Raw genomic sequence first — 20,814 nt, 5'->3', positions numbered from 1 at the left:
TTTTAGCACCATATATACAATCCAACACTACGAACAATTTGTTTTAAATTCAGTTTCATTAGTCATGATGGCATCTTCTCTCAATAAACATAAATGCTGTTTTATGGGCTATGTGATAATGGAAATTATTTAATAACCAATTATCTTCTCAAGATTAGGCTGAACAACAAAATAGCCAGGTTTAATAACTTAACTCCAATCATGAAAAATCTAAGATTTGAAGAACCAAGGGATCCCAGAAGCCCCTCTTGTTCCTTATGTCCCAGCTCTAAGTTTTAAGAATGGAGTATATTAAGTGCTAATCTGCCACGAAGAGATGGAAGCAATTCTTTAAAACGTAAAGTAGAGAGTATCATTTCTTTTTGCTCAAATCTTGTGTAAAATCAGTTGTAACTGCTATTTAAAAAAAGACTCAACGACATCTGATTTAAATCTTTTAGATTAACATGAGCTATGCAAAGGAAGTATTTCAGATTATTGAAACATTAAATCCTCATGTGCCAAATACTGTCAAATTTAAAAAAAAAAAAAACACCCTATAAAGGTATGTAATTATTAATTTGCAAATGCGAAAGCTGAGGCTCAGAAATTGCCCCAAACCAGTTATTAATAGGTGGAGCTGAGCTTCAAATCAAGTATGTCTACTATACACATTGGTCAAAATCATCTAAACCTATAAAAGCAAAGTTTATAATGAAAAGCACTTTAAACATCAATCAGAACCTTAACAAACTGTATCTATCAAGAGCTTACTTACACTAACTTCATTTAATCCTTCATTTGTTAAAAAAGTTGACACTTTACTTCAAATGGCACTAAGTGAAAATTCAGTCTTAATGTTTTCTACAAAATAAGTTAACTTTAAGCAAAACAATATCATTGATGATAAATGCATTTCATTATTTATTTAGATGTTTAAGCTCTCGCACTAGATTTTTACAAGCTGGTGAACACTGACAAATTATTTCTCCCACAGAACTATAACCACACATTCCCAGACAGTATAAATATATGGTTGAACTAACATTAATACACATCACCATTTTATCAATTACATAATAAAACAAATTATCAAGTATCCAAATATTAAGTTACACAGCTCAAAAGGCATATAAAATATTAGATGTCTGCTCAATTCATTAGCAGAAATCCACTTTTTTTTTTTTTTTTTTGCAAGAGAGGTTGGGAAAAAAAAATCACACTTCAAACAAAAATAAGTTGGTAAACAACTTCAGATTAAGATGAAAAAAAATTAAAAGAATTTGAAATTTATGATTATAAATTGTTTTAGCTATAATAACTAAGCATCTCTACCTTAAAAAATTTTTTACTAAATTAAAGAGCATATTCTACGTGTTTTGCACAAGACAAAGGCAACGTTTTACTAAAAATACTTAATAGCCCCCTCCCATTCAGTTTTCAGGCCCTCCCTGTAAGTTGCACCCCCAAGTGCAAACATTAAAATTAACTGTAAGGCTTTTAAAGTCTGGAGACATTAAAGACATGTGCTTCTATACAATGTAAATTTTCAAAATGGAGGCTTTTCATAACAGCAAAAATGAGATTTTTAGAAAGACAAATAATCACTGTGAGACTTGGTATTAAAAAAAAGTTGAGCAAACCTGATGTATATGCTTATGATGTGGGAGATGTAAACACAAAGTGAGCAGGCAAATAACCATATAGGTCCAACTTTCTATGTTTGAAATGACAGAAGGGATGAATAAAGCAGATAAGGTCCAGAGTGTTCATAGTTCCTGGGATTTTAGTTCTATATGAAAGCAAAAAATACAACTATTGTGCTGGGTATTTTGGCACCTAATCTTTCTAAATTTCTTATATATTGATAAGATTCTGGCATGGGAATAGATTTAAAGACATAATACTGCATGATTTCAGGAAAAGTCGATTGGTACAAATGAAAAGCACATTTTAAATGCTGAACAAGAATCTTTTGCTAAGTTGTCAAAAGAGGCTGATCGTAACCCAAAACATAGAGGTTGCAAATTCTGTCAAGCTTGTGGCCTGATAAAACTGCTTTCCAATACTCCTATGGAAGCTTCAATAGACTTATTCACCAAGCCAACCTATTGGCTAACATGTATGACAAATTAGGTTCTGTCTCAAGTTCCATTTCCGAGGCCATGGCATCAGGCACCCGTTTTATTGAATGCAACAGTTGTTTCTATGACCATTGGAGTCTTTGAATCGCAGCCGCATTTTAGGACGATACTTCTCTAAATATAAAAGTTGCTTGCTGTTAAAAGCTCCACGCCGCTTTCTGGAAGGAGAAAACAAAAGACAGGAGAGTAATTAAAGCAAAATCCCTCACATTAAGGTTTACTGTGCTATAGGCAATTATCACACATGGCAATTTTATCTTTTGATTATTATACTTTAACATAATACAGAAATATGGACATGCATACATGTGTAAATCTTGAGTGGTTAAAATTAAAATTTATGAATCCAATTATATGAAGTCCAAAGAAAAGAAAAATAATTCATGGTAACAGAAGTCAGAAAGATTGCCTCTCGTGGCAGGGAAGATGACTACAAAGGCCATGAAGGTACTTTCTGGAAGTGTCAAAATATTCTATATATTGTACAAGGTGATTGTTTTATTTGGTTGTTACTGTCAACTCGTCTACCCTTCAAACCTGTGCATTTTATTGTATATTAACTGTACCTAAATAAAGGCAAATAAGCAACACATTCAATCAAAAATAAGTCAAAAAATTATTAGACTAGAATCTAATGTGAACATCTACATGCAATGCAAAAAAGGAGGCAAGATCTTTTGGTTTTAAAACGATCTTAAAAATAAATGGTCAGACTGGTTGTTGAAACAAATGCTTTCATAGTACTAATTAACTTACATTAAATAAGGAATTGGGGAAAAAATTTCATTATAAACTTACTGTCTTATGAATTGTACTGCATCTTCATATTTCATTCCACCTTCAATTAATGCTAGGGCAACAAGTACTGGAGCTCTGGTAAGGTAAGAAATTTGATAAATCATTTTTTTCAAAAGCAAATCCTGGAAAATCCAATAGTTCAAACATTCCCCAATACAGAACTACTATTATTTACTATACTTCCTATGTTAAGTAATATGTGAAGTAAATGGTAGCTTTACGTTAAAAAATTAAATGAATAAAGTATCAGTATTTTTATAGCAAACACAGATTTTATCTAAAACCAAAAATGAACTATACCCTTAACTATTACAAATTAATCCTAGAAGTTAAAACTTATATGGGAAGGTGATCTTGAAAATATTTAAGGGAAAAGCAACATCTTGATAAATGCAGATAATTTTTTCCTGAATTCCAAGCAGTAAAATATTTTCCACTTCAAAACAGGATTTGTTTTTAAACATATGAACTCCTTTTTTAAAGACTTTCTGAAAGTCTGAGTTCTTTTTATTATTATTAATTAGATTGTGATATAGTTGTATGCAAATTGCCCCGGGTCATCCATTTTCATTTTACTCTTCACTAGGAGAATAGGACTTTTGGTTCGCGAGCAGGTAAAGATTTACAAATCTAGATGTGCATATTTTGGCACTACTTGGTAAAGCGTTCCTACTGAATCAGAATCTCTAGGATAAAGAACCTTGTCAAAAATACACCATATGCAATTCAAACTACCTTAAAGATAATTCATGATCCTTTTCTTCAATGAGCTTGGACAACAATTCCAACACCATAGATATAATCTAGCACACATTAACTCTACAAAAAATTTTGCCTATAGTTTAGTATATATCATACCTACGATGTTATTTTCAGCTGTGCTGGAAATACATTATGTTGTTATAACCATCTACTTTTTAATTTAGTTCAGTAAGTAATATAACAAAGCAAATTAATTCATGAAGTGATAATTAAGTCTTTACTGGAGTCAGTATCAAGTTTTCTCTGGAATTAAGACCAATACCATTAATTAGATTATGAGATTCTCTTACCTCCCAAGGCCTGCAACACAATGAACAGCAATGCAACAACCAGGTTCTTCACGAAACTTAATTTTAACAAGACTTAACCAGTCATCAACAATCTGGTTGGATGGTGGTGCACCATCATCAAAAGGCCAATCCTAAATCAAAAAAATATTTAAACATTTTATGTTTTTAATATAAACATCACACTAATAATTCTAAATTTCTAACACTCAAATTTTTTCAAATGCATTTTAACATGTTTAAACGTGTTCTATGTTACTTGTTAATGAAATGCAAATAAATGCCGAATCTTTAACAAATTCTTTTACTTCAAAGATCTCAGGTTTGAAATTAAGATATTACATAATTTTTTAATTTAAAAACTAACCTTTCTGAAATTGATGATTTGTATAAACTTTTGTATCACAGTATCATAAATGCATCAGAACTACTAAATACTTACAAGAACATGGATGCCTTCTTTCTCCACAAGAGTAGTGTCATAAGTTGCTTCACATACTCTTACTATTGTGGTAACTCCGTACTTCTTAAGTTCCTGTTTAAAACACACGTTAAAAAATACTCAATAAAGTCTTCATACCATTGTCACTATAGTCACCTTTTTTGTTATTTTGATCACCTCTCCAACAGGCATTGCAAGGTTAACAAAAAATCATGGAATGAATGTTTAACAGGGAAGTGAAATCTTATTTTAAATGACAATACTAGAATAGCATAAAAGGAAAAGGGAATGTTAAACATTACACGTTTTAATTTTAAGTTTTTAAAAAAATTTTCATGGCCTTTCAAATACTGTTTATAGTCATGGTAACACTGGCTAGTTGGAGATGAAGCACTAACAAAAGAGGATTAGAAACAATTCAGAGATAAAGGTAAACAGAACCAAAGGAATAACTCCTGACTATAAGTAATCTGACTTTAAAACCATAAGCTTCAAGATTATGCACTAGTACTAAAATATTAACTCTTCTGGCATTTAAAAAATATACAGATGGTCACCAAAGGTATATCTAAGATCTGGAAGGCCTATTTCTTATTTTTGAGCTTTGGTACACACATATAAAATATGTATGCATTCAAATAAATTATTCGGCATTCTATTCCTTCCTTATAGTCAAAAGTTGGCTGTGAGACAGTTTTGGCTATCTAACAACCATCAGAAAGGAGGGAAATTAGTAACTGAAAATTGAAAATTGAATTTTATGTATTAATAATGGGCCCATGAGATAAACTAACTTTGGTTTATGGTATTAGCTATTAGGGTCAACTCATATGTGAATAATCCATATAAATGGCAGCCTTCCTCCTGTACATTTCATGTGAAGATAATCAAGAGTCATACCATTATACTGTCCACATATAATTTTAAATTAAGCAAACTTTGAGACATGGAAACCTAGATATCTTATAAATCCAAACTAACTCAAGTACATGCCCTTCTTGAAATGTATAAAATAATTTACATTGAACCTAAAGAAAACACTGATATTTAATTTCTGAAAATTTGAACTGCAGGCATACTACCTCAGAATTTTCCGAAGTATTTTGTTAGACAAAAAGCTCACTATTAAACTGCAAGTTTAAGACATTAGAAAGTTTCAAATCTTACCTCTATAAATTTGTTTAAGGTCGCATTGGTTGGATTGTGTGTAATAAGAAATCTCATGTTCTTGTATGTAACTTCCACAGGAGCTGGACGGTTCATTCGAGCCATGTTAATTTAGTTAAAAAACACTCAATAGGGTTATGAAAGAATTTAAAAATTGAATACAGAAATGATGCAAAGAAACTGAGTCTACTTCAATATACTCCACTTGAAATTCTCAGTGCTTTGAGTATGAAGTTGAGAGTAATGGGAAATGAAATGAACCTCCTAACAAGCAGCAGCAATTCTTCAATCCAGTAATACTGAGGCAATAGAAAGGAAGTGCACTGAGGTTTACCCCATCCAGGTCAGAACTCTTGTAAAATGCTCTGCAGATTTCAATTCAACACTTCTGTGTCCAGGTTAACCACTCTTACGGGGGCTTCTTGGTGGAGTAGTAGTGAATTTCTACAGTTCACTTGTCTGCATACAGGTCGTGCTGTGCCTGGCAGTAATCTCCACTGCCCTTCAGAAACTCCATAAATGTGTGACCAAGAACACCACAGAACTGCTGTTTAAAAGAAAAAGAGAAAGAGAGGAAAAAAAGTTGTTTTCCATTTCAAAAGGAACATGTTATGCTATTACAATATTTAGGCACACAACTATCTTTTAAAATTTGGGCTCAAGCCACTTCTACAACTTTTACTTGAACCACAAAATACAAGGATGATTATGGATTAAACCAGTAAGCATAAAACAAGCATTCACAAATAAATTACTTTAAATCGAAATTACCAATATAATTAACACAAAGATCCCTCAAAGAATACAACTGTTACATTTGGTCAATATCCCCTATACATATTCTTCTATTAAATATTCCTTTTAATGGTTGTTTGCTTTACATTTTCATGAAATTTATCGATTTTTCCAACTAATAAAATATTACATATTACAAACTTTGAAGCTGTTAGTCTTTACTTAACTAATTTAAGATTCCATTTTAACAAATTTTCCTCATTTAAGTCTCTGGAAGTTAATCAATTTGTTACATGAAGTATTATAAGGCTGTATATTTATAAATTTAAAAAAGAATTCCCATTTATAATTATAAAAGATATCCATAATTTCAATAATACTCTTGTACTTTTTTCCATAGGTATCAAAATCAAAGTAATTATGCAGTAATCAATAAATATATATCTTCTCCAAATTTCCTTAAAGAACTAAATCAACTTTGTCACTATCAAACATTAAACGAATACAGCCTATTTTCATCATATGTACATAAAAAGCACTGATATTAATATTAGTCTTCTTACAAGTAGTTCATAAGAACTTGTGTATTTAGGAATAGAGGACTAAGAAATATTAATAGCAGTTTAACAAGAGCTCCAAGTGCCAGCCACATTCCAAAACATTTTATATGTCTTTTCAAGAGTATAAAATTTTATAACAAAAGTTCCATTAGTTTTCTATGCTTAAATTTAAATTTAAACATTTAAAAGGCTTAAAATTAAATTTAAACATCTGCTCCTATTTTCATTTTACACCTTTAAAGTCCCACTTAGCTGGGTCAAAAAATTAGTGACTAAATTACCCATTAAGGACTTCATTCTATTACAGTGAATAGAGGCTGTAGTAACCCAGAAATAATTTCAATTATAATCTCACCTCAAATCCTAAATATTACTTCCTTAGGAAATAAAGTGTATTCATTCTTGCACCTTTCTGATGACATACTTTGAATTAAAGAAGTCACCTGTAAAGCTGTTAAAGGCAACCACTTTATCTCAGTATTGTGATTCCAGGTACTATCTTTTTGCAACTGTAGGCCGATTTATGAGACAGTACTTCACACAACCATTTCCATATTTAACAGCTAAAATTCTTTTTACAGCTAGTGTGACCATATTCCTTCATGGAAGCAATTTTACCAGGAAGCAAAGAAAGCAATACAGAAACAATTCACCTAGTAAACTGGTTATTTTTACTGAGTGGAGCCACACAGTGGCTTGGGGGGGGGGCGGGGTCGGAAGGGGCGGGCGCGGGGACAGATGACTTCTACCAAAGAAAGTGACCACTACTAATACATTATCTATTTTTCCTCCCAAGACACCTCCAGCCCTTCTCAATTTCCTCGCTATAGAAAAAAACTATGATAGACAGTTCAGGAATATTAGGGAAATATCCTTCCCTCCCATTTATGAGATGCAAATAATCACGATAACATACATGGGGGTGGGGAAGAGCAATTTCTGTGCAGAAGCATAAGTCAGTTTGTAAGACTGCAGAAACAAGGCAATTAATCTCTATAACTGTTTTGTAAAACAGTTCGTTGGAGAGTTTGTCCATCCACTCGTTTTAAGCGGTGCATCTAGAATAAAGCATGTGTAAAATGCTGCTTACTCTCGGGAATTACCTAGCTTTCTGGTTTTCGACTGATTTACTGTCATCGAACAAAAGTCATAAAAAAAGTAACAGGAAGCATTGCTTCAGAATCTGGATCTCAAGCAGGTCGACAGTTCCAACTACAGCGCAAATAACAACTTAATACTCTTGGAATGGTAGAGGCTTTTCACAGAGAACAGCGTATAAACCTTAGAATTCTGGCTCCGGTTGGCTACTGTTGCCACAAGCCAACAGGAGGCAACCACAAACACATTACACCAAGAACTTCAGGAACAGTTCTAAATAGTCCCCGATTAAAAGGCGCCATCCAGGCCATTCCAAGATTGGCAGGCAAAGTGCGTGCTGGTGCCGGCCGGGGACTCCTTCGCTTCAGTGCAACAGTAACCTTGGAAGTTTCCAAGGCCATTGCTCGACCGACTTGCCCCAGGAAAAGGACAAGACTTGACTTGTTCCCATTATCCAGAGCCCGAATTGGGGCATTAAATCCGGAACAGCTAGAATTACCAGGTGGAGGCTGAATGAGCAGGGCGGGGCAAGGAGTCGGCGACCTCACCTAGCAGAGCGGCTCCAGCCCCCACGGGGCTGCAGCTCGTGAACAGCCCCTCGAAGGCTGCGGCTCGGCGCACACGGGGCCTGCCCGCGGCGCCCCCTTTCCGCGCCGCAATCACGGGTTCGCACCGCGCCTTCAGTCAGGCGCGGAGACCGAGGCCATTTTGTCAGAGGCGCCAGTCCCGGTCGCGGAGCACAAAGGTGGCTGCGCCAGGCTCGCGTCCCGCGCCGGCCCCCGAGCTCCGACAGCTCCCGGCGGAAACCGTTACCAGCCCCGCCTACCCCACGCCGGCCCGGGTCCGGTGGCTACCCCGCCGCCGCGCCCTCCCCGTATCCGGCTCCGCAGTGACACGCGCAGCCCTTGCCCCACCCCGGGCCACGTCTCCCGCTCCCCAAGCGGGCCGCTCTCTTTCGACCAAACAAAGGGTCCCCGGGATGTCGCGGAGCCCTCCGGGCCTGGACCAGGCGCGCCAGGCTGGAGGGCCGAGGGCGGAGGCGACGGTCACAAAGCGGCTTTTGTGCCGCCCCGCCCGGCCCGCTGCGGCGGCCGAAACCGCCCCCGCCCGCCGCACTGGCCCGGCCGCACCGCCCGCGCCACCCAGGGCTCGGCGGGGACCAGGAAGCCGGTGCCTCCCGCGGCCAACCGCTACCCCGCAGCCCCCAACGTCCGCCTGCCCGCAGCCAGCCGCCACTGGCCGGTCACAGGGCCGCAGCCCGGTCCCCTCCCGCCCAGGACACACCGGAACTGCGGGCCGGGACGGTGGGGAGCGGACGCCGGGCTTTGAACAAAGGCGACGGCGGGGTTGGGGGGGGGCGGTCGCGGAGCCCCGGCCCGAGAGGCGACGGTGTGACCGGTACTCACAGGAATATGTTTACTCATTGAAGATTGTGGCCTAATCATACAGCCGGTCCCGAGGCGGCGGCGACACAGGCGGCGGCGGTGGCGGCGGCTGCAGGGCAGGGGGTGGCGGTGGTCGTGGCGGGGCGGCGGCGGCTTTGCAGACGGCGGCGGGGGCACCAGACTCTACCATGCAGTGAGCAGCGCCGAAGAGAGCGCGTAGCCGAGCCGGCCCGCAGTCCACAGAACCAATACGCGCGCCGAGGCGCCCTTGCGTCACAAACTCTCCCTTTTATAGCCGGCGCGACGTGCGAACCCCCGGCCACCAATCGCGGCCGGGGGCCCCGGGCCGAGCGCCGACGAGCGGGGGCGGAAGCCCGCCCCCCCGCGGACGTCACCGCGCGGCGGCCGCTGCCGGTGTGAACCGGTTGATGAATGGCGAAGCGCTCCTGGGCGGGGGAGGGAAGGAGCCGAGGAGGGACTCAGGGGTGGACGAAGTCTGGGGTGGGGGAGGAGTGGGAACGAGAGAGGATGCCGATCTAACGACTGGAGGGAATCGCAGCACAACCCTCGTTCATATTATTAAAACCACCGAGGCGTGCACACGTCACATGGGAGGTTTGAAGTTTGCTTCAAACTTAAAATGCAATGCCTTTAGGACTGGAACCGTGTCTCAGATCCTACTCTGCTTGCTGCTACATTAAGCCATAATCACAGTCATCTTTGCCAGCGGTTTACCTTGGCACCTGGGCTCCTACGATCTCCGTCATCAAATATTTATGTCGCATGACCGCTGTACCCGGTGACTCAACACTAATGCCAGGGCCTTAAGCTCGGACAAGGTGAATACTTGTCCCTGGGGGCACTTTCAAGCGGAAAGAAATTGATCTTAACAAACTTATCCTATATTTGACAGGGAGAGTTTCTTGTGATGCAAATAAAGCCCTATGCTCGCCGTAGTGTTTTTTTTTTGGTCGCGTCTCCAATATTACATACGCATGCAACTGCAGTTGGCTGAATTGTGGCATTTTGAAATCACATGCTTCCATTGTACTAATGCTCCTTTGATGTCACAAATAATGAAAGGCTGCTAAAAGGCAGCGTTTTTAAAATTAAGAATCTTTGCCTTTGTCAAGGCCTGATGTCATTCTGCGTCCAAAGTTTTCCTTTCTGTTCATTTTCAGTCTTGTCCCACTATTTTCATAATTTAGGCCCTTAAGAAGTAGAGCCTTATCACAATTGTTCTATGCTACACAAGGGCATCTCTGTCATTTATAATCTGAAAACACTCTCTGCTTTCTGGAAGGAGTAAACAGAGCTTTTACCTGCTTTCAAGAACTCTGGTTTCTACAAACTCTGAGGCCTTTTGTTTGCTGCTTTTCCTGAGCAGTAGATGGGAGAGGGCTTTAGGGATCAAATTGTGTCCTCAGTGTACTACTGTAGCGTCTTAGGATTTATTAGAACTTCTATTTAGAGACTGTGCTTGCATAGTTATTTAACTTTCTTGTAAACATATATGCTGTAAACAAAGTAAGTGCTTTTTAAAAAGAATTGGGTCAGGCTTTTACAGAACAGAAGTCTACTCATTTTCATTTTAAAGAAATTGCTCGCCATGAAAATTCTGACTCCATCTAAATCAAGGAAAACTAAAGAGCTTAAGAAATATATGACACCACTTCACAATGTAACCATAAAAAGAGTAAAGCTTTAAAAATCTTAAGTCCTAAAAAGTATATAGAAAGAATAAAAAACAACTTGGCGGTGAGAGGGGCTTCCTAGTAGGTTAGGGAACTCAAGTTACAAAGAAAAAGACAGATTTCATGATATAAAATTTGAAACTTCTGTATGGCAAAAGTCTCGACAAAGTTAAAATATTAATGTCACATGGAGAAAACATTGGCCATGTATCACTGGCAGAGTAACATCATCATGAAGGAAAAGCTTGACCAATATTTACAACAATGTAGTTAAAAAACGCCTATTCAATCAACTATCACTACAAGAACCAATCAGCACAGTGATGCTAATTGGAGTATGGAAGTTTTTCATTTAATGACTTCAAAAAATGAATTTGGTGGGACAGGATATAAATTCAGAAAATGGTAAGCAGAACCACATCAGTATTAGAGACAGTTTTCTTGTAGAACTTGTGACACAAGTTGTGAGCCTTGTGATACACAGATCCTATAATTACCACAAGCAGTGCTGACATGAAATATCCAGTCAGTTATGCTCATCAAGCTCAAAGCTAGGCTCAAATTTACAGCTTCAGAGGATCTTAGCCTTTCAAATGAGGTACTACCTTCTTCTGCTTTGAAAAGGACAGAGTTCAAAAATGAAAAACTAGAAAAAGCTTTTGCTATTGAGAGAAAGGACACACTTTAAATGGGAAATACGTGTGGTATTGCTGACCAGCTCACTAAATTCAGAGTAGTCATGGGCCTGCCACTCTGGTAGCTACCATGTTTATGTGTCCTCACCATTGCTGTTCACTTTTGTACTGAGAGTGTCTGCTCTACTCAGCCCAATAGTTTTAAGCTGATTCTTAGAGAACAGCAGTCCATCCCCATCCCAACAGTGGTAAGTAGACTCCTGCAGTCTAAGTACTCAAAACTCTAGATTTGTTCTTGGAGCATCGGTGCCCATACTTATTAACAGAAGGTCTGTGGGCTGAGCCAATAGACATACGAATAGTGGTTGGTACAGACATTCCGAAGTAAGAAAATATCTCAGCAAGTCAATGCTCCAGAAAAAGTCCCGAGATGGAAGACTTCTCCCACTAAACAAGATGTAAGTTACTTTTCTTAGTAAAAAGTTGTTCTTGAGCTCATATGGTAGGCAGGACTTTTCATCAGCAAATTCAAAATGCAAAATCAAACAGTTGAAAGATAAAAGAGACATCAAAAGCATATGAGCAGTTTCTGTATTCTTAGAAGATGAAACACTATGGGAGACTACAAACAGTAAATCCTGATGATGAAGAGAAATCCTTACAAGGACAGCAGATCTAGTAAACATTGAATGATTCCAGTTATACCATACATATCAAAGGAAGGGAGGATTTCATTCCTTTCAATCTTCTCAGATTGATTAGGGCTATGAATAGGCATTGGGGGCTATGAGGAAGTTTGATAAAAAAAATATTTAATATAGCAAAGAGTATTACTATTCAGTACTGGATAGCTCAAGTGTGACAATACCAATCTAGAAAACAAAACAAAACAAAAAACCCACTAGATTGCAAGATAAATAATGTGCCAAATATACTTAGTAGAGGCAAATGCTAAAATCCAGTGGGTTTCTGGATACTAGTACAGAGGGTGATATTAAGTATATTCTCATATTTAAGAAGCATCCTAAAAATTCAGGGATACAACCATGCTCCTATCAATATTATAAAAGTTTATTATCATTTTATTATTATAGAAATATTATTTTATATTCAAAATTAATCTCCTTGGGTGATTGTGAAAAAAATGTTTAAAAATGTATACTTAAATTTCCAAACATATAATTTTCAGTGTGTAAATTTATTTAAAACCAAAGTATGCTCTGTGTTAAAAGTGAGTTTTTCTTCCCTTAAGATGTTGATTTAATGTTTATCAACTTTTTTAAATGTCTGTATATTTTTGTATATATTTTTAATTGAAGTACAATTGACATATAACATTTCAGGCGTTCAGCATGATTCTATATTTGAATATATTTAAAAATAAATTACCACAATAAGTCTAACTAATATCTGTTCCCATACATAGTTATATTTTTTCTTGTGATGAGGATATTAAATCTTTTAAATAAGTTCGATGGATAATAAAAGTCAAACAGCAGTGCTACATCATCATTTCTGTGGGAATTTTTTGTCATAGAAATCTCCAACAAGCAATTAAACTTGTAACAATACGTCTTTCAAGGACAAAGTCCATAGGCCAATAGCTCCGCTCGGGCTATTGTGTTTTGTATGTGTCAAACATAAAAAAGAATTGTCTAAGAAACAATTCTCTTAATCTCTGTTATGTTCATTTTCTGTTACATATGTCTAGTTTTAATCAACTTAAATGTAAACCTGGAAATTGCCTAGGTAAGTCTTCAAATAGTATGAAAATGTGTTTTCACATTAAGTACCCTACCACTTAATGTATTTACATCTATGGTGGTTAAGCATGCATATGAAGATGTGATGGACAGATTAGTCAAAATAAAATTTTCATTTGCATGCTGGAAGGAACTGTTTCCATGGGACATTGATTCAAGAGCTTATTATGAACTTCTATTTCATAGCATTATCATAGCATGCCATTATTATGACTGATTCGCATACTTATACCTGGACGAATCTAGTTTGAGAAAACTCTTGTTTTCAGTCAACTCAGAAAAATTTCTTTTGCTGTTCTAAAGTCTGAATAAAAATCATTTGAGGATTAGAAATCAGGAGAGGCAGTCTCCAAGTAATTGTTTAGAACATGTTGAATTGTGCCACATTCTTAAGTGAAGCAAAAAATAGCTCAGGAAAGGAAAATTTAATCTGGCCAGAGAAAGGGAATGGATATAAATAAATTTTAAAGGTTGATTATGCATGCTATGACAAAGCTGTCACTTGACAGGTTTAATTTACAGAGTTGGCATTTAGGCTGCAGATAATCCAGACAGACACTGACCTAAGCAGCATTACTAGGGTAAGCCTTACATAAAGAGAAATGTTCTTAAATGGTTTCTGGCAAACATAATAACATTTATTTAACAAAAAAGCTAAAGTAGTCATGCTTTTACCCTACTCTAACATAATTGTTTTTTAACTGGGCATATTCAACAAATATTGCTATTTTTAGTGTAGTATTTCTATAACTCATTTCATCATTGGAGGATACTGAATAACAGAAAATTAATATAAAAGCATTTCAAAATTTCTTCTGTTTAAAAAGTTGTCATATCATGGGTTTCTTGAATCCGCCGACATATTGATACACATAGTAGGTACTCAATGAATATTTGTTTGGATATGATCGGGTTACTTTCTCACCTAAAATCCTTTTGGGGCATCCCATTTCCAGTTCTAAGTTTTTTTTGCAGGCTCCTTTTCATCTCTCAATCCCTTTAATTATGGTGTTCACTAGGGTTTCGTCTAGCGCTTCCTGGCCCTGCTCTGCTCACTACCCTATAGCTGTGTCTGGATCTTTCGTCCTTCAATACTGTTTTGTTAATTGCATAACATAATCCAGGTGCTCTGCTATTTTATGATTAACATAAACATTGTTTCTGACTCCAGTGGAACTTACATACAAGTAGGTAAAGAGAAAATAACAAGTAACTAAGCAAAGAATATAATTGTAAATTGTAATATGTCCTGTGAAGGAGATAAATGGAATAGCTGGAGTAATTTACTTTAAACTGGGAAGTTGGGAGGGAGCTGTCTCCGAGCAGATTTAGACCTAAATCATGAGAATGAATCACAGAAAGAGGGGAAGCCGGAGAGATATTCTTGGTTGAGGAAATGACAGTACAAATATCCAAGGTGAAAAGAGTTTGGTGTTTTCATCTCAAGGAGATGAAAGACCTGTGCAAAATACAAAAAGGGAAGAAAGGCAGGAGTCACCTTGGAGATCTGACAGGGACTAGATCATGTATGGCCTGTGGATCATGGTAAGAATTTGGAGTGTCTTCTTTTTTTAAGAATAAGCAACAACTGCATAACAGAAATACATGTTTTAAGAAAATCATTTTCCCTATTCTGTGGAGAATAGATCAGGGGAGCCCTAGAGTGAAATTGGTGCGATGGAGTGCAAGACTTGAGGTTTCCTACTTTGTTAAATAGAGGATAATGATGGTGTTTACTATGATGAGGATAGAGGGAATGGAGAAAAGTGGGTGGATCAGAGATTTGGAAATAGAATTGGGACATGCCATATAGCTCTCGAAAGTTGTTGTCAATGTCCAAACAAAGCTATAATGACATTATTAAAAGCCTTCTTTATGCTAAGGTGCTGAATTGTGTAGGCACGCTGATACAAAGTTCCATACTTTCACATGACCATTTTCATTACTGATATGTTTATAAGGAATCAATAAGTGTAAAAGAAATAAAAGTACTCAATGCATGGTTGGAGAAAGGCACTATTTCTGAGGATTTTAGGAATATACAGGAGCGGGAACACCTAAAAATTGTATGTTTAAGTTTTCATAGAAAAATCAAATTCCTGATAGGTAACTATAATAGTAAAAAAAGCTAAAATTTACCATGCTCTTACTGTTTTCCAAACTGTGATAGATACATGTTTGTATTTTTCCTTGAACTTGTTAGAAAAACCAAACTCTAGAGATAGAAATTGATTTAAAAAATCAACATAGTGGGTGATATCAATTGAGAATGTTATTTAAATGGAAGTAATTTGAAATATTTAATTGTATGCCTATTCAGAAGCAGAAAGGGTACTGGTGTGGTATTTAGAAATTGGGAGTTAGAATTTGTCCAAGAGTTTGTTCTGATAGATCTGTAGCCTTGTAATCTCAGCATGGATAGAGGCACCAGGTTATGCTAACCTGACTCTATCAAAATATCGTAATCATTCTTGTCCTGAATCCAGAGAATTCATCCCTTTATAATTTGCTTTCAATGTGGATTTATTTGCCATCAGATATGGGAATGTAATGCCCAATCAATGAGAAACTCCCTGAGAACTTGAAAGAGAATATGGTTTTCTTTATTGAATTAAACCAGAAACTCTGCCACAATAAAGGTGTTTATTTACCATATCTGTGGCTATACACCAAAGGGTTGCCTATAAATGTATGACTAATAGTTGGACACATCCTAAACTTGAGTCAAGGTGACTTGTGTATAATCTAAGGGAAGTTGTACGGGGATGTGATTGTAAACTGAAACAAATTTATTGTATCTATCCAGAGGAAGATTGTGAGAACAGAAAGAAGTTGATGACTGGGTACATAGAAGAAAAAAATCTAAGATTTCAAGGTTGTCAGTGTTTATCCACTGCTGTCTAGGGAGAGGCATTGAATCTGTCTACCATGATCATATTGGCTGTCGTAGAGATATTTTACCATAGGATAGTATTAATGACATCAACTAACATGTACTGAAGGCTTACTTTGTGCTGGGTACTATATTAGCCCTGTATTAATACTTTTATAAAGCTCTCCAGGTTGATTTTATCCCCACTATAAAAATTAATACACAGAATCTAAGAAAGTTCTAAATCACACAAGTGTTGTATGATGCAGCTGAGATTCAAACCCCAGTGGCTTGATGGCAAAAGTCCCTGCCTTCATCACTCAGCTGAGCTGCTTTCCTTATCTTGAAACATTCCTTAGGGTTACAGTATTCACTGTCTTATGCTCTAATTCTTTGTGCAACAAACTTTTGATTGTTAATTTGGATTCCCATGTATTCTAATCCTGGAAAGGAATCATTCCATTATAAATGTACTTGCATTCTGGCTCATATGTCATCCATCTGAGTTTAGTAAAAGTGAGTCATAAAATATGATTATGTAGTAAATTACTAAAAATCTACCCTCTCCTCTCATTCTCATGAATATTTTAAGAGAAATTGTACTTCAGGCCAGTGCTACTCAAGTGAAGACTGTGAAATGGTGCCAACGTACAAACTGTTGTTGGTCTGAGAAGCATGCAAAAACCTTTATAAAAATTTGAATAAGTAACTTCACATCTATTGAATTTAATTTTGATAATTAGGTTTGTGTTTTTAAGTATTTTTAAAATTTAATTTTCAAGTAATTTTTTTTTTTTTGAGAAACCCTGCTCTAAAGGATAACAACTATAGAAACTAGTTTGTTATATTATGAAAAGCCTCACCAGGATTACCTTCTTTAGTTTGGCATAAATGAGTCCACTCCATGATCTCTTCAATATTCTATATTCCTAGTCTCTCTATCCTAGGTGCTGTCACCAGAAGGAGAGAACCATTCATTCTATGTCTTAGCTTTTTTTTTTTTTTTTTTTTTTTTTTGATAAGCTTTGAATAAGAACTATGATTGTGGTTTTACAAATATATGAACATATTTTTGTTGATATATTGGTGTGCTCCTGTCAGGACACTTTAGAGCTTCTGCAACACTCTTCCATAAAGTTGAAAAGGGAACAGAAAATGATGTTGACAGCAAGGAAAAGTATGTCTACAATAAACTTATAGACCAACTCATTTTTAGTCTTTGGGAAATCCTTTTTCTAACCCAAATTACTTTTTACTGCTGTTTAAGCCTTTTGCCTTTTATTTAGTGTCCATTGTATAAAGTAAATTCACTGTTTTATAAGTGATGATGGAATTGGAACTCTGTCAAATAGCTTTATATACTATCACTTCCCCAAATAACTCCATTTAAATCCTTGCTTTTTACAAGTGTCATCATGATCCTTTTAATGAATTTGGAATGGCTTTCAAAATTTATGTTAACAAAGTAGTACTTATAGTTACAAGATATTTTTCTTCATTAGTATGTTATTTGTAAATATGAATTGATTTTAATGAAATTGTACTAATTAATTTCCCACAAATAGACATCATGTGCATCAGTGACTCATCTCTCCAATGTCCTTTCCACTGAGAAAGGAACAAAGTGAGCAGAATTATTTATCTTCCATATTTCTGTAGAGCCTTACTGCCTTGATGTCCTGTTGAAAGCTAATCACCCTGCTACATTTTTTTAGTACTATGTGTAGCCTTTTAAGATAAACTTTTAATGAGCATTATCTGACAACTTACTTGACAGATGAGGAAACTCATTATTTCCTTCTTGGAACTCTCTTGTTTTGCCTGCTTCCCAGGGGGATCCTGAGATGGCTTGTCTCCCTCTGCCTTCTTTCCCTAAAGGTGTTGGTATCTTTAAGGATATTTCTCTCTACACCCTACAATTTCAGAGTTATTTAGAGGACTGGTTTTTAACTTCCAAATAGTCGGTGATAATTCTTAAAACATGCTTCTAGTAAAGACACCTCTCCTAAGTTCCAGATATGTATTTCCATGGGATAAACTCCAAGTACCTCATACTCAAAATGGTCAAAGCTGACAATAATCTCATTGCTTCCCCTGTGAGACCTGTTCATCTTAACTGTTGTCCTGACACTGGTGACTTGCCCCTATGCCCCTCAAGTGCCTCAGCCAAAAAACTGGCAGTCATAACACTCCTCCTTTTTCTTCATTTCTGTCAATTTCCATGGAGTTTATCTACTAAAATATCTCAGAAATTGTCCCCCTCCATCTACTTCTTACTGTCAGTCTTCCTTCATTTGTTCTCTCCCGCTTTTCCTACCTTATTCCTCCTTTCCTTTCCTTAATTCCTTTAACAATATTTAATAAGTTGTACTGACATAGCTTGATTCAATGACTTCTACACTCCATTTGATCTATCCTGTATTTTAAAAGATTCAGTGTCATCATTTTTTTTTTTAAAAAATGCAAATTCGACCTTGTAATTCTCCTATTCGAAATCCTCCAATGGCCCTCCATCAACTTTTAGATAAAGTCCAAACTCCTTAGGAAGACATTTAAGACACTCTCAGTTTGCCTTGCCAACCATACCTCTTGCTTCACTATTAACTCTCTTAGCTTTTGAAACCAATTGTGATTTCCAAAATATATGCCATGCTTTCGTAGACCTCTATGATCTGCCATTCCTTTAACCTGGAAAATTCTTTGTACTTCCTCTAAAACTCTAAAATCAATTTTTAATGAACCTTTCCTGACTTCCCTGTCAATGTAGGTACCCCATTCCCTGTGCTTCCATAGGACTTTTTACATACCTCAATTGCTGCATTTACTGCATTTTATAATCATTTTCGGAAACTACACCTGTCTCTCTCATACCCCATGAAGCTTTCCAAGACAGAGGCCATGTTTTTTAAATTACTCTGTGCCTAATACAGTATTCGGCGCATAGCTATTTAATGAGCAACTAGCATTTTTTGTGCTATTATTGAGTCATGTTTAATTTAAAGATGTTTGCAGGACAGTGCTGGTGTTTGTTAGGCACAGAAGCCCTGAGAAATAGGATCTGGAAGCAGACAGAGATTAGAAGGTGAAATCAAGAAAGTACCAATGATAACAGGCTGGCTTATCTTAGATGGTATGACCCAAGAAAACAGAGTTTTTACTTTTTTTTTTTTTTTGCTGTATTTGAGAATTTCTCCTAAAAGACTATTAATAGTTCACTTTTATATTGCTGCTTAGAATAATCTTGCTTTTTTCCTTGAAGTGAATATCAAACCAAAAGACTGGACAAATAGTATCGGTGACTCAGGAATAAATTATTGATCTAGTACAGATTTACCCAAAGCGATAGGGACATGCTGATCTCTTTGGCAGAGGCTGCGTGCAGAGAATTCTAGACTTAACTTCCCCTCTGCTATCATCCTCTCATTTGCGTACTATAAGGCAAATAGAAATCGTGCCCTGAGAAAATACTTTTCATGGCAAACCTAAAGCAAGTTTACTGTAATGTTTTTAAATTGTTATTTTGTATTAGATTTGCCAAAATGTGAGCTTGACGACTGGACTGACTTTTTGGAAATTTAAGGAAAATATTTTCTTTGTCTTTATTATGTCAGTTGTACCAAAAAATACTAGTTAATAATAAGGCTTACTTGAGAAGGGCATGGCATGTGTTCTGTCGACTGGTGGGTAATCTCTACATACCATGAAATCATTGACCAATTTTTGGTAGTGATAGATATTTAAGAACAGATTTTACAGTATTTATAATAGTTTTCCTTCAATTACATCCTTTTTGAGAGGGAGAAGTCCTGGCAGGTGGCTATTATACATAGAAGACTTAATTTACCATTGTTAATATCTGCAGTGGTTGCATCCTAGAGTTTCATCCCAAAACCATTCACAGAATCTATATTATGAAATCATTAAAAATGGCCCTTAAAAATGTTAAAAAAAAAAAAAAAAAAACAGGCTCAAAATGGAGTCATTCATGCTAAACTTCACCAAGGCTTAATACCTAGCCTAATGGCTGTTTCGGCCTCTTCCAGGAAGGGAATTTTAAACCAATCAGTCTGGAATTTCCTAATCAGTTCTAGTGAGGTAAGACCTGATAAGACTCCTTGACTTCTAAGGAAAGGTAATATCGCCTGAAATAATCTACTCTTCTAACATCTTTGGCCCATTCTCTTTCTGCCTATTAAAACCTTCCATTTTGTACAACTCCTTGGACCACTTCCTATTTACTAACTGAAATGCTGCCTGAACCATGGATAGTTCAATACAGCCAATTGGATCTTCAAATTTCCACTGTTAAATTTTTGTTCTTTAACAAAAGTTCTTAGTTATTTTTTATTCTTGGACCCTTGGCTTCTACATAGTAATCTTTTATTTTTAAGGGACTTTTATCTTTTGAGTATTTTAATTACATGGCCCAGCCTTTCTGCCTGCCACAGTCATTGTAAAAGGAAATTGCGATGTGTTTATACCCGTGAGCCTTT

The 20,814-nt window shown here is 36.8% G+C and overlaps 1 protein-coding gene across 2 annotated transcripts; it reads right to left on the bottom strand.

Annotated features, from left to right (window-relative positions):
- Positions 1-876: 876 nt before the first annotated feature.
- On the bottom strand, positions 877-10,079 carry PTP4A1 (protein tyrosine phosphatase 4A1). Of its 2 annotated transcripts, none has more exons than XM_036219072.1 (6): positions 9,379-10,079; positions 5,580-6,126; positions 4,413-4,505; positions 3,974-4,104; positions 2,922-2,996; positions 877-2,281 (listed from the first exon to the last, which is right to left on the bottom strand). In XM_036219072.1, exons 2-6 carry the CDS (start codon positions 5,682-5,684, stop codon positions 2,164-2,166), a joined length of 522 nt encoding a protein of 173 aa, XP_036074965.1. In that variant the 5' UTR covers positions 5,685-6,126; positions 9,379-10,079; the 3' UTR covers positions 877-2,163. The 2 variants fall into 2 exon arrangements, with proteins under 2 accessions (XP_036074965.1, XP_016008180.2); XM_016152694.2 differs by having other exon boundaries at positions 5,580-6,123; positions 9,379-9,606.
- Positions 10,080-20,814: the final 10,735 nt, after the last annotated feature.

The sequence above is a fragment of the Rousettus aegyptiacus genome, unplaced genomic scaffold (genome assembly GCF_014176215.1).
Source record: "Rousettus aegyptiacus isolate mRouAeg1 unplaced genomic scaffold, mRouAeg1.p scaffold_m13_p_1, whole genome shotgun sequence".
Taxonomy (NCBI): Eukaryota; Metazoa; Chordata; class Mammalia; order Chiroptera; family Pteropodidae; genus Rousettus; species Rousettus aegyptiacus.
This window is presented reverse-complemented; position numbering and strand designations above follow the sequence as displayed.

Bases quoted from the DNA above. Each gene is read 5' to 3' on its own strand.
- PTP4A1 (XM_036219072.1), bottom strand. From the start codon at position 5,684: ATGGCTCGAATGAACCGTCCAGCTCCTGTGGAAGTTACATACAAGAAC. The intron at 4,506-5,579 runs GTAAGATTTGAA...TGTTTTAAACAG, and splicing joins CCTTAAACAAATTTATAGAG to GAACTTAAGAAGTACGGAGT. The intron at 4,105-4,412 runs GTAAGTATTTAG...TTTTTGATTTAG, and splicing joins AAGAAGGCATCCATGTTCTT to GATTGGCCTTTTGATGATGG.